Source organism: Haemorhous mexicanus, chromosome 2, assembly GCF_027477595.1.
Source record: "Haemorhous mexicanus isolate bHaeMex1 chromosome 2, bHaeMex1.pri, whole genome shotgun sequence".
NCBI lineage: Eukaryota > Metazoa > Chordata > Aves > Passeriformes > Fringillidae > Haemorhous > Haemorhous mexicanus.
The window spans coordinates 70,590,950-70,604,161 of record NC_082342.1 but is presented as its reverse complement, the minus strand read 5'-3'; the positions used below and the strand labels follow the sequence as shown (position 1 = coordinate 70,604,161).

At 37.7% G+C, this 13,212-nt stretch overlaps 1 protein-coding gene across 1 annotated transcript; it reads left to right on the top strand.

Moving 5' to 3' along the window:
* The first annotated feature begins 127 nt into the window (after positions 1-127).
* Positions 128-4,224, top strand: MZT1 (mitotic spindle organizing protein 1). The gene is made up of 3 exons (XM_059839132.1): positions 128-252; positions 2,161-2,306; positions 3,683-4,224. Exons 1-3 carry the CDS (start codon positions 204-206, stop codon positions 3,704-3,706), a joined length of 219 nt encoding a protein of 72 aa, XP_059695115.1. The 5' UTR covers positions 128-203; the 3' UTR covers positions 3,707-4,224.
* Positions 4,225-13,212: the final 8,988 nt, after the last annotated feature.

Below are 13,212 nucleotides of genomic sequence, written 5' to 3'. Positions count from 1 at the left end.
GGATCTGACCAATTACGGAGAGCGGTGTGCTCCGTCGGGCTAATGGCAGGGCTGCCGCGCTCTCGAACGGGCCAATCGCCAGCGCCGCCGCCGCACGAATTCAAAGAAAGCCCGCCCCCCTCGCCCTGCCCCGGGCCGTCACGTGGGGCTGGCGGGCCCGGGCTAGCGCGCGGCGTTCCGGTTCCGGGCGCGGCGGGGTCGCCATGGCGAGCAACGCCGCCAGCCTGAACGCCGTGAGGGAGACCATGGACGGTGCGTGACTGCCCCGGGACAGCGACGCGCGGGATGCGAGGGAGAGGGAGCGCCTGGCCCCGCCGTGGGCCGCGCGCACGGGCGCCTCTCTTGGGAAGAGGGGCCCGGGTTGCGGCTGCCGAAAGATGCAGCGTGTGGCAGCTTTTGTTTTACTTCGTGAAACTGCTCAACCCCCGCCGAGCGAGTGTCTTTGGACCTGACGTGGCTTTGCCTTTTTATGGTTTTGTTTCTTTTTTAAATTTAGCTAGGTATTTAACATAGAATAGTAGGTTTTTTAAATGTCTGCATATATTTATATATGTGTGTGTATACACACATATATTTGCTCTTGTTTCTCGTTATGTCTAACGGTTGATGTAAATGACGTGACCTGGCTCCGTGCGTCTTGGATTTAAGCCAGAAGTGCTCGGAAGAGAGAGGGAGAGGGGAGCGGCCCTGGGCCGGTGTCAGCGGCAGCGCCTGAACTGACCTGAACCCCCGCGTTTGGTTCTTGTTCGTGGCTCATGTCAGAAAACCAGCGTACACTGCAAAAAAAAAAAAAAGCTCAAAACAACCCAAACTACAATATAGGGTGAAAGCTTTGAGGGCAGTAGTCAGTGGTGCACAACTAAAATAGATTCTGATATGGAAAAAAAATAAAAACAAACCCCTAACTCAGGTACTGTTGTGGGATGGGGAATGTGAGAGAAGAGGTAGGGGGAAATACTTTGGAGATTGATAAGCCGTGAGAAATGTGAGCAGGTGGGTGAAGTTGGGGTGCTCACTTTCAGCCTGACTGTGAGGAATCAAAGCTGGCATGTTTTGGAGTTTTTTCTCAGTGTAGTGTGAAACTCTGGAATTCCACAAAATGCCTATACCAAAAGCTTATATGCAGGGTGGAAAGCAGCCAGGCAGTCTGTTGAGGGTTGTTAAATTTGGAGCCTTTCTCTGAAAACGCCCTAATGAGGGAGTAGAGGCTAGGAAGTATATTCAAGGGGTAGTGTTATGTGCTGTGAATTTGAATTTGTTATTTTCTCAGCATCTTCTCTTCTCTTGAAGTTACAGCTGCTGTTACACGAGGGTTTTTTAGGACGGACCTTCATGAGTTGAGCTGGTGTAAAAATTAGCATTTACACCAGTGATCTTCATGGTCTGACCTGCTGCTGGAGGCAAGGCAGGACTAGCAGGATCATTATGGCTCCTCTGGTGCTGCAAGAGGGTAAAACCATTTTGTGCAGATAGAGTGACTTCTTTGGGAAGGACATAGAATCTCAGTTCTGGTAACTGTACTTGACAACTTCCCTCTTTCCACTTCTGCAGGAATGATTTAGACAGGAGGGACAACAGGCAGATTTAAAGACAAAGTAAGGCTTTTGAGAACAGATAAGGAAAGTGCGCTAATCTTCAGATTTAGGAGCCCAGGCTTCCTGTATAACTATGTGTGTATTTTATTTAAGATAGATAGAGACATTTAGCAGTTGTTGTCTGCAGAGTTGTTAAGAGTTTAGAATTGTTGTGGAGAAACTGCTACATCTCTCTGCCAAAGACACTGCCTCAACACCTAAAGATTAGAAAGGACTTCATCAGTGTCTGGAATCCAAAAGCACAGTGTTCTTATAGCCTACCTTTTACCTCATTGACAGGTATGTTAATTGTTGAATTTTTCAGGTTTTTTTTTTCACTTTTTCAACACCTATTATCCAGTATTAAATTTCCTGAACCAGGGAAGCATGGTGTTTATGTTAGAAGCTGTAGCTTTTAGCTTATGCTGGAAGGTTAAGCATAAATATTGTTGCAAACAGCAATGGATATCTGCCGTGTTCACACTGTAGAAGTACTGTAGAATCTGAATGTTGATGAAGAATAATCTTGATCACTGAAATTTTACAGTCTGTAGGAACTAAAGTGCTTTCATTTTTTCTGTTGCAGTTCTGTTTGAGATTTCGAGAATATTAAACACTGGCTTGGATATGGAGACATTGTCTATTTGTGTGCGGCTTTGTGAACAAGGGATAAATCCAGAAGCCCTGTCTTCTGTTATCAAAGAACTGCGCAAGGCTACAGAAGCTCTAAAGGTGATGCTCTTGTTGAAAAAGCTTATAAATTTGTTTTTAAGAGTCAGATGCACATGCAACTTTCTATACTTCAATTTGTAGATTGTACTTTGATATGACTTATTTTTAAATTGAAGAAATTAGCTGTTCAATAGAGGAGGCAATGAATCCAACTGTACATGAAACAGGAAATGTTACAAATAACATGTTTTATAGAAATAAAATAGACTAACTCTTCTGAAGAAAAAGACCACAACCAAAACTCACAATTTTTTATTATATTCACCATTTGTCCCCTTACCTGCATAATATCACAAATAGATTTATCCTTTAATGAGTATCACCTCATTTCTACAACCTGAGATCTGAGAGTATGCAGCAGTACTTGTAAACAGGTGCATGCAGCTTGTTAACATCATCTTAACATATTGCTTTTCTCCCCTTATTGCTTTGAACCTTTCCAAAGACCAGAAAGAGGGGATTTTGTGATGTGTGTCTATATAGGGCTTTTCATAAATGTGTATTTACCTGTTTAACTAGTAGATGGTTAAAAAAAAAATCTCACTTGCATTTTAATTCATTACTGTCTACCTAAACATCACAGACAGGATTTTTTTTACTACTGCATTTTATATTTGTCTATTTTTGACAGGTGAAAGGGGAAACCTATATCTTGTGTCTATGCTGGAAGACCACAGACTTTATTTTTAACTTAACATTTTTCTATGCTCATGCATATTTTGTATTTGTGTCTATGGTTAAATGTGTGCTCACATATGCATTTAACTGTGTATATAAATAATTGAGGGCTGTTTTACTTCTTCCATTGCTTTCACTGGTTTCCCATTCCTGTTGCTCTCCTTTGCCTGTTTGTCCCATAACTGGTATAAAATCTACCACTGTCATTCTTCAACAACTGTGCTTTGTTGACTGTAGTTATTCAGTGATAAGAATACTAATATTATTAATCAAATAATTGGTAGTGTGATTTATGCAGTTATGATTAGTGTCGTTCTTCTGAGTTTTGTGTCAATAACTAATCTATATGGATAAGGTAATAACACCATAAATTATATGAAATAAACTCCAAAGGTAACTATATTTATGCATTTGAGCGTTTCTTGAAAGTATTAGGGTAAAATGTACAAGATGAAAACTGCTCAGATACAGGATGTAAGACAAACAGCAGTGGCTCTTCTAGTAAAGGGTGATGGCAGCTGACAGCATTATTTTTTAGAAAAAAGTAGTGTTCATTAGAAAAAAATTTCCTAAGTAGCTTTTTTTTTTTTTAGACCCCTAAGTTCTTTAGGTAATTTTAAAAAGTCACAAGAAAAGATTAAATTTAATTACATGGTGTTTCTTTTGGTGACTTGGGATAATTTTTTTTCTGTTTCTAGGCTGCTGAAAATATGACAGGCTGATATGGGAGAAGATCTCTGTATGAGAAGAATGTCAAGTTAAACTTACCTGGAGCTCTGAAGATTGGCACTGTTAAGAAAAAAAATGAAATAAGTGTATGTGAAGGTTTCAGAGTACTTCTGTAATACTTTTCAAAAGAATGGTGTATGTAAAAAGTTTTTTAAAAGTTCATCAGTAATATTATTGGTATTTTGTGAACTGTTCGTGAACATAGTGCAATTGTTTTTCTTTGGCATCCTGTACATTTAAAATCATGCCAGATATTGTACATTTGTTGAATTTATTAGTGTATACCAACAAACTTTGTTAGAATGAGTGTAGTTTTGTTAATGCATCCTTTAGAAGTGGTAGTATATAATGGGTTTTATCTTTTGCTTTGGTGAAAAGCTACATGTGCAATTTTAGTCTTGCTTTATGGTCCAGATAGGAATGAAGCCCATAATGACTTTATTTTAGAGCAAGGGCAGTAACTTAAGTCTCAAGCTGAAGGTAATAAATAAAGCATTTTTTTAATAATGTAGGTCATGAATTGTGCGTTTGATTCAATTCAAATTCCTGGGAAAAGTGTTTAACTTAGATAACAAAAGTTTTTCAGCTATCCATGTAGATATATATGTAAATTTAAATTCTAGATGACATGGAATATTTCACAGAGAGCAGATGCTACATTTGTTACACCTGTTCTGACTGTAGGATCTAAAAATATTAAGGCTGTATTGTTACTGCAGTACGATGGTCAGTGCATACATGAGAAGCATCTGATTTGATTGATGAGTATCAGTAAGTCTTAAACAGCTGCTTGGTACAGGAATGTCTTCTCATTTAGCACTGGAAACCTTCACTGATGCCAAAACAAGTATTAATGTCCAGTAAGTATCTCTGCACCCAGGAATTCTACTTTGTTAAGAAGATGGTTTCTTGTGTGTTCTTCATCTGCTGCTGTGTAAGTTTTTGGAGGTTTTTTAAAGGCTTTTGATTTTTTTTTTTTTTGTTACGCTGTTTTCAAAGTGTAGTGCTAGTGGGACCTAAAGCAACCTGCAGGGTTAACAGGGCAAAGCACATTTGGAAATGAACCTGGAATCTTAGTTGAGCCAAAAGTTATATTTGTGCGGAGATAAAAAGTTCTTTTTACTTCAAGTTTTCATCATATACACTCTGGATCATAGCACTACAAAAAGCAATAAAGGAAGCAAAATACTTCATATTGCTGACAAAGAGAATAGAAAAGTATTTATATTGCACTGAATCACTTGCATTTATTTCCAGTTAGGCTGGCCAAAACATCATTCTGGGAAGATGCTGTAAATAACTAAACTGGGAAATTTTAAAATTATTTCATTTTGCACACTCATAGCAGCAATTTGCAAAGGACTTTAATGTTCATGACCTGAATATTGACTGTATGAAAAGATATCAACAATTAAATTTATCTTTGGAAACCTGAAAATTCTGTAAAATATCCTGAAAAGTCCAGGTCAGATCAGCACAAGTGAGCGATTAGCTCTCTTACTTAATTTTCTCTAGACTCTATGCTTCATGTCAAAAATGAGAAAAGATTTGGGGAGCATTCTCGCTGGTCTCAGAAGTCACATCTCAGTCTATGAGATTTCCCTTGTGTAATTTAAACTCTGAAAATTTTCTGTAAACTATAGTAAATGTACCCAAAATAGTAATGAAACTCAATAAGAATATATGTTTCTGCTGCTGCATTTCCTTTTCCTCTACAGCCAAATCTTTGGATAATAGAGGAAGTCTGATGACTTCCCTTGAATGTCACTCTATTGATTAGTTTTATGTATTTCCAGGTTTTTTTCTAACCTGGTAGCTTGATTTTGGTTTGGGTTCAATGTCCTTGAAATGCTAAAACCAGCTTGTAACTGCAATGACAATTTATACATAATTTATAAAATTATATATAATTCTTTAACTGTCCAGTAAATTGGAGCTACCACTTTACCATTGGTAGCTTATGGCTTTTATGCACTTAGACATTTTCTGGTAGACCATTTGTCCTGCAGAATTACAGAAGGGCATGTCTTTGACATTCAAAACCCCAATTTGATGTCTATAAAAGTAAAAATGGATTATTTTCATTATTACATGGAACTAAATGGTAGCATTGGTTACTTCATGTACTAAAGGGTGCTAATTTTGTACTTTAAATACTTAATGTACCTAAAGTACTAAATGTACTAAACATGTTAAGGTGGTGTAAGAGAACTCCTGACTGCTTTTGGTTTGGGGTGCCATCCATAACAAATACAAAAAGTATTTTTTTTCTTCTTCCCGATGAGAAATAAAAAAGAAAATCTCTCTAGTAGGGAGCTTCATACTGGAAATATTGTGACTGCAAGGTAAGTCTATCACTTTAATATCATCCCCACTGTGTGAACATGAGTGCTGAGGCTTGGCAGTGATGGCTGAGAAGTCTTGGCTGCATTTGTAACACACATCACCTTCCACTACATTTAACCAAGAAGCTGAGCAAACAGCACGTGCTTTTCCTCTGTGCTCCTTACTTATGTGCTCTTGGAACTCTGAAGAAGATAAACATCGGAATATCTATACAGGTCCTGACAAAAGTTGTTTTTTCTAACACAATAGCTTCTTTTGTAGTCAAAGGCAGCTGCCTCAGGAAGGATAAGAACAATGCAAGCATGTTTGGTTGCTTTTCTTCTGTGTTCTCCTGGCTTCTAAATGTCTTCTATTCCAGGCTTTCCTGAACATCATATGGTTTGTCTATTTAGTTATTTTCAATGCTATTTTTTCCAGTAGTCGTCCAGTTTCCTTTGGACTATATATGCTTCCTGAATAACAGCAGCCTTTATCAATTCATGTCTGTTGCATAAAGAATTGCCACTTCTTGTTCATTTTGAGCCTGATTTTCACTAGTTTAATGTCCCTTGTACTGTAAACTTTTATCTACCATGCCATGTTTCTGCAGATATGTAAGTCATCTTTAAATTTCATCTTCTAAACTGAAATACATTGGTATTTGAGTGACCAAAAGCATGGAATAGCTTCTGTATTTACTGTCCTTTGAAACTTCTGGGTCTCATATATTATTTTCTGAGAAGGGAACCAAAACAGCACACAACTTTAGCCATGCAGCTAAGTACTGATTACTTTCTTCTTCATTATTTCTTTTCTAGTATTTCCTAATATTTGACTTGCTTTTTTAATTTGATCTGAATGTTGAACTGTTTTCATGGCATCATCTCTGGTAACTGCAGGATCTCACTCTTCAGTAGACTGATAAGCTTAGAGGTTATTTTTTCATATGTGGAAACTATGATTATTTATATCCATGTGTATAATTTCTTTGTTTCAGCTGAATTGCATCTGCCACTTTTTCCTAGTCAATCTTCCATGTGTTTCTCTAGTTCATCACAGTTTGCTAGTAGTCTTGCTACCATTACTAATTTTATCATTGGGAAATTTTGTTGCTTTGTTCCTTTTTTGAGGTTAATTACAAGCAAGTCATGCAGCACACAATGTATCAAAGACTGCAAAGGACAACTGGTAACCTGGGGCAGGAGCTGACCATTTATTTTCATTCCTTTTGAGTGATTGTGAGTAGAATGCATCATTCTTACACCACATCTTCAGTGTCACATACAGCAACTCACACTGTGAGAGTTTAAGCACAGTTGTGAATCTAGCCCTGCAGAGAGCAAGGCATGCTTGATAACTATCAGGATCCCCAATGTTCTTTCACACCTGCTCCTCTCTAGGCGAGCAAATAACTGGTTCAATCCTAGATTTGCTTTTTGATTCAATCAACTAGTTCCTTCTGAGTTCCAGAGCCTTCTCTTCCCCAACACTTTCCACTTCGAACATCCCATCTGCTTTTGCATGCTCATAGTTCCATGCTATAGAAACACCACAGTCCTTATTATTTTAATATACTGTAAATTAAAAGGCACAAAAAATGTCAATGACCTAAGACTCAGCAGTGATCCATCATATAGTATGGCTGTAGACAACCTGCTTTAAGGAGATCTAATGCTGATCAGAGGGGCTTTACATTACTGTGTGTGATGGGACTTTGGCAGCTAACTTTACTTTGAAGATTCAAATCTGAGACACAAATTAAATAAAGTTTGAAAACAGAGTTTCAAAGAATGAAGGGTATGTCAAAGTAATTTCAACTTTTAAAAGGAGTGAGGGCAAGGACAGAGAGTTGCAGACCAGTCATCTCACATAACAGCAAACATCCAAAGTGGTAAATTTGGGATTTACCAAACTGGTAAATTTGGGATTGTATCAGCAAAGAATGAAAGATAAAGTCAAGTAAGGAGACAGAATGACAGGAAATGGCTATTACAGAATGGAAATGGCTTTTTACAGAAAATAGCTTCATTAAGTACAAATAGCAAAGTAAAACCGTAGTGCTATTTACTGCTTCCAGACCCACTGTTTATACTTCAAAAAAGCATGAGGATAATTTAAATGAAGCCATAAAACTCTAGGGATGGGAAAGCAAGGCTGAAGAGATCTCAAAGCACTTGGGGTGTGCAGATTCTCAAAGAGAAGTTGAGAAGAGACATAATGACCCTAGTTATGCCCTTGAACATAAGGGCAGTCTTGTGGGTGCATCTTTTTAACCTTACATAGAAAACCAGATTCAGTAGGTGTTATTGGAGAAATCAAACCTTAAAAGTAAGGCACAGCTCCCTAGGAGTGAAAGTAAGTAAACTTTGACATGCCATATTAGGGAAATGACAACTGGCTACTGCTTGATGTTGTTAAAATGAAATTAAAAAGAATTCCAAAGGATATGCTTTAATCCAGTTTCTGGGATGAAGTCTACAGTACCCTTTAGCAGGGTGTAGAAGTTCATTTTGACTGCAGAGTCTGTGAAGGGCAGTGTAAAACAGCTCTAAGTAATGTGAAGAAAATTAGGAATATTTAGGATGACTATCAGTGATGTTTCTGTCAGTAAGATAAATGGAAGCCTGGTTTCCAAGATATTTTAATGTTCCCTGATCAAAAAAACCCCAAACACCACAACTATTAATTATCTGTGCTGGAAATCTGGAATATATTGAGTCTAGGCACTTTTATTATCACTTTATAAATATTCTTATTTTTTCACCTCCAATTTTCACATGTACAAAGAGACTGGCTCATGAAAATGGATCTCTGAAAGAGCTCAGTAGTGTCATTATGTAGGTGAGTGGGAGTTTAATGCTCAAATTTAACTTTCAGTGAAGGAGATGGAAAATGAAGGAGTGAAGATGATGATGCCAGGCTGTACTGTGGTTACCCAAGGAGGCAGCCAGGAGGAACCCTTAGGAGGGAAGGAGGCCTCAGGAGGGTGAAGAGGCTGATGGACATCCCAGCCTGAATTTAATTTTGATTATTTTATTTGTACACCAGATCCAAAATTAGTATATTTGAAGATTCCAACAGTTATTTTCCTACTTAAGGGACAGGAGATAGAGGAGAGAGAGACTTAGGTGGTCACATTGCCTTGGCATTTGGCCTTGAAGCTGGTAAGACAGTAAGACAGTACCAACCTCTCCTGCATTGCTGCCTGCTGTAGCTGGTGAGGAGGTGACTGGAAGGAGCTGAGTTATCAGCTCTCACTCCATCCCACTTTCCTGGGCTACTGGAAAAGCTCCTCATGACATTTCATCTTGCATTCCTAGGAAAGCTACTCAGTACATGCTGTGGTTTTTCTCCCAAGCCAGTTTATAGGGGCATATGGTTGTGAACAGGATTAATTATAATTTTTTGGGGGAGCAGCTAAAAAAGGACAGAGAAATAGTCTCATTCCTGTGACCAGCAAACTTGTCTTGAATTCAAAGCCTATAGTAAGCAACAGGTAGTTATTTACTGTTTGTAATTCACATCTGTGAAAACCCCAGGATGTTAAAATAATATGCACATAAATGCTGAGGCTTTATGGTACATAAGTGCTGCAAGATCAGTGTTAAGGAAAAATATTAAAAATTTGCAAATACAGTGCTCTGGCATATATAAGATTCATGAGGGATTTAAAGAAGAAGTGTACACTAGTCATGCACATTTTGAAGTAAAGGTACAAAAACATCTGGACAATCATCTACTAGGACATGTAAAGAGAAGCCATGCTATTCTTTTAGGCAGAATTCAGGATACACCGAATTGTGTAAGATACTGGATATACAGAGATACAGACTGAAGAAAAACTCAGGCTCTTCTCAGAGCAAGTGCTTTTTTAATTCAAAATGGAATGTTTTGTTTAGCTTCACTTCAGGTAAAACCTGTTACAGGCACAGGAACAACACAAGGTATATGCACAGCTGTTTATTTTTACGTGCCATAATGATTTCACTCATTGAAAACAGAAAAATAACTCTGGTGCCTACACAGACTGATAATCTGGCCTGCATTTTTAGCATGGTATTTCAGGCTATGCTTTTCACTGGTAAGCATTTCATGGTAAGTATGATATCAGTGATAAAGCCACCAGTCTTTGTCCATCAGTGGCTGGCTATCTGCTTGCACTAGATGACTTCACAGCAGCTGTTCCTTTTTAGACACATTGAGCCAGATTTGGCATTGACCCATTCTACAAAAGTTAGTGAAAATAGCAATAGAGCACATGAATCAACAGGGAATGTGGACTTTGTTCATCTTAACTGTAGCTGAATGGGGGAGATAAAGACATGATTTTGTTTGGGAAAATCCTTTCATTTTCACTTGGGAGCACACTCTAGTTAAAATAGGTTGTTTTCCTTCATCTAAATATTAAAAAATAACAATAATTAAAATAATAAGGAAAATTATTTTGCTAAAACTCCAAAGATCTCCTTCAGTGTAGTTTTATAATTTGTCATCCTATGTCTTGTGCTTCCATTTATCTTCTGTGAGTTGGGTTTTCTGACAACTACATCTGCCACAATTCATTATTTTCCTCTCTCCTCTCCCTTCTATTTTAATTCTCTCATTAGAGAGGGTCAGGCTTCAATGTTTTCCAATTTCTCAGCAGTCATTTCTACAATATTTCCTCAAGATAATCAGGCACTATTCAATAATAGTTTTCTTGGAGACTGACTTTTCTGCTGGAAATGGTTTTGATAGAACTGTTTTGATTTGGTCATCATATGTGCACAACTATCAGAGAAAGTGGAGTTGTGCAATACCCTGCATGCCCAAATCTGCTCAGTTCTGGTGCACAAACATCTTTATTTAGCTATCCCTAAGTAACGTTTAGAATGTTATATTGTGCAGTGTAGGTATCCAGTGCATTGGTATATGTATGCCAGTGTTGTTTGTAGAGAGATCACATAAATATCAGAGATATCCTTCATTTTTCTAAAATACACCTTATGTTTGTGTTTTGCTATTACCATCCTGTGATGTGTCCAAGTCACATTTGGCATCTGTTTTTAGTTATAGCAAAAAGTCTCTGGGGAAAAAACACAGGCAGTGTTTTGCCCTAATTTCAATTTATTTGGCTTTATCTGTTCCAACATCTGAGATTATCAGCAGACAGAACCTGGTTTGTGTTACATACCTTGATATCCACAAAAATGACTATTTTGTCTGTGCAAAAATTAAAGTTTGCTACTTAATAATTTTATTGAGAGGGTACTGTTATCATGCATGTTCTTCGTGTTTATGTCAGCAATTTTTTAAAGGCCTTCCAATATTTGTAAAACAAAAAGTAGGAGAATAAATAGAAGTATTACTGGAAACAGTTGCATATTCCACTAGATGGCAGGCAAACATTTGCAACCACTGCTGCAGCATTGTAAAATATCCCTCTATTAGTTTTGTATGGATTCTAATAAATAGTATTTTAGAATCAATTTCCAGTTTAATGAAGGACTGGTGCAATTTAACCTTTTGATTTATTTTAAAAACATTTTAAATAGTAGAAGGAAGAATAAAAAAAGGCGTGCTATTGATTGCAGGTCTTTGGCTCACAAGAGAGAGAATTGAAGTTTGAGAACTTAACATTTTGTATTTTTTGTATTTAAATTTTACTAAGAAGGGATATAGCAGTAGTAAAATGGCCACAGAAGAGAGAGCTTTTAGCATGGCAAATGGGTAGTGGCATCTTTTCCCTTCCATTCAGAGTAATAGAATTTACACAAACTGTCTTAGAAGCTGCACTGAAGGAAGTTCTGTCACCCACTGTAGTTTGTAGCCACTTTGGATTTTCTCTTTTTTGTGTGTTTAAGTACTTTCTGGTGGTTACTCAGCAATCTGCAGTGTTTAAAACAAGAAGGCACACTCAAGATAAAGGTGCCACAAGTGTAGGAAGATATACCTCCCCTGCTGAAAATATACCCATGGATGTACCCATACCATAGCAGCATCACAGTTTAAAATAAACACCAAATAAATAGTCACATTTATTAGATGTGGTAGGTTACATAAGAACTAAGACAGCTCCTACCATTTCCAGCAGTGAAAATAGAAAGTAGAAGCAGGATGAATACTCCCAGCTGCCTTCTGCTGAGGAGGTCATTTCTGTCCACCAAATGTTTCTGAATCTCTTTCTGCTTTTTGTTCTCCAAAAAGGAGAGGAGAATGGTGGTAGGATGGAGATTTCCCAAAGAAGGATATTTAAGAGGGTAGAACAGAAGTACCATATTAATCCTCAGCCTCTCTCCATAGATGATAATCTTTCAGGAAGAAGGTATAATCAGATTAGTTTATCAAGGGTTAATGAGTGAAAAGAGAGCTGTCCCCATCTCAGTCCCTGTACTCCCCACACCCACTAAGCCCTTTCCCAAATATTTAATGAAATTGCAATTTTATACTTTATGGTGGTGGTATTTCTGTAGAAAAAGAAAAACAAACCCCAGATTATTTCACCCAGCCTTTAACCTCTGTTTTTCTCTGCAGTCAGTGGAGAGAGGGAAGCTCTCAGTGGAGAGGGGCAAAGAGAGCACTAAAGTTACTCTGAATTGCTCTCTAAAGGAAACTCTCTATTGACTGAAAAGGTAACCCAAGGAGACTAGTATCCTGAGGCTAAGATTAGTCTTTGCAAATATTCCCATTAGATCACCTACTCTGACTTCCTGTATTTCACAAGCCTTTGAATTTCACCCAACAACCTCTCTATTGAGTTCAATAATTTGTGTTTAGATAAAGCATATCCAACAAGACATTTATTCTTTAGTTGAAGACATTAATAGAGATAGTGTATCCACTGATTCCTTTGTTGGTTTGTTCCACAGTTAATCATCTCTTCTGTTAAACTTTGTGTGCCTTATTTCTTGTTTTAATTTATCTGGCTCGAGCTCAGTACACAGCTGCTTGTTATGCCTTTTCCTTCTTAACTAAAGAACCCTCTAGTGTGTGGGATTTTCTCCTGAGGGAGCTATTATAATCAAGTCACCACTCTATCTTCCTTTTGATAGATTGAAAGGATTTTTTCTTTCTGTAAAAAATTTTTCTTTCTCTTTCCAGTAATCATTCTTGTCTTCTTTGCAACCTGTGGGGTTTTCCCCTTCCCTTCAGTCTGATAGCAATCTCACCTGTGGTGTGTGGAGATAAGATTTGC

What these genes read in the sequence shown, in the direction of transcription:
- MZT1 (XM_059839132.1), top strand. Translation starts at nt 204, where the DNA reads ATGGCGAGCAACGCCGCCAGCCTGAACGCCGTGAGGGAGACCATGGAC. An exon ending in CGTGAGGGAGACCATGGACG is followed by an intron (nt 253 to 2,160) that starts GTGCGTGACTGC and finishes TTTCTGTTGCAG; the next exon opens with TTCTGTTTGAGATTTCGAGA. An exon ending in AGGCTACAGAAGCTCTAAAG is followed by an intron (nt 2,307 to 3,682) that starts GTGATGCTCTTG and finishes TTCTGTTTCTAG; the next exon opens with GCTGCTGAAAATATGACAGG.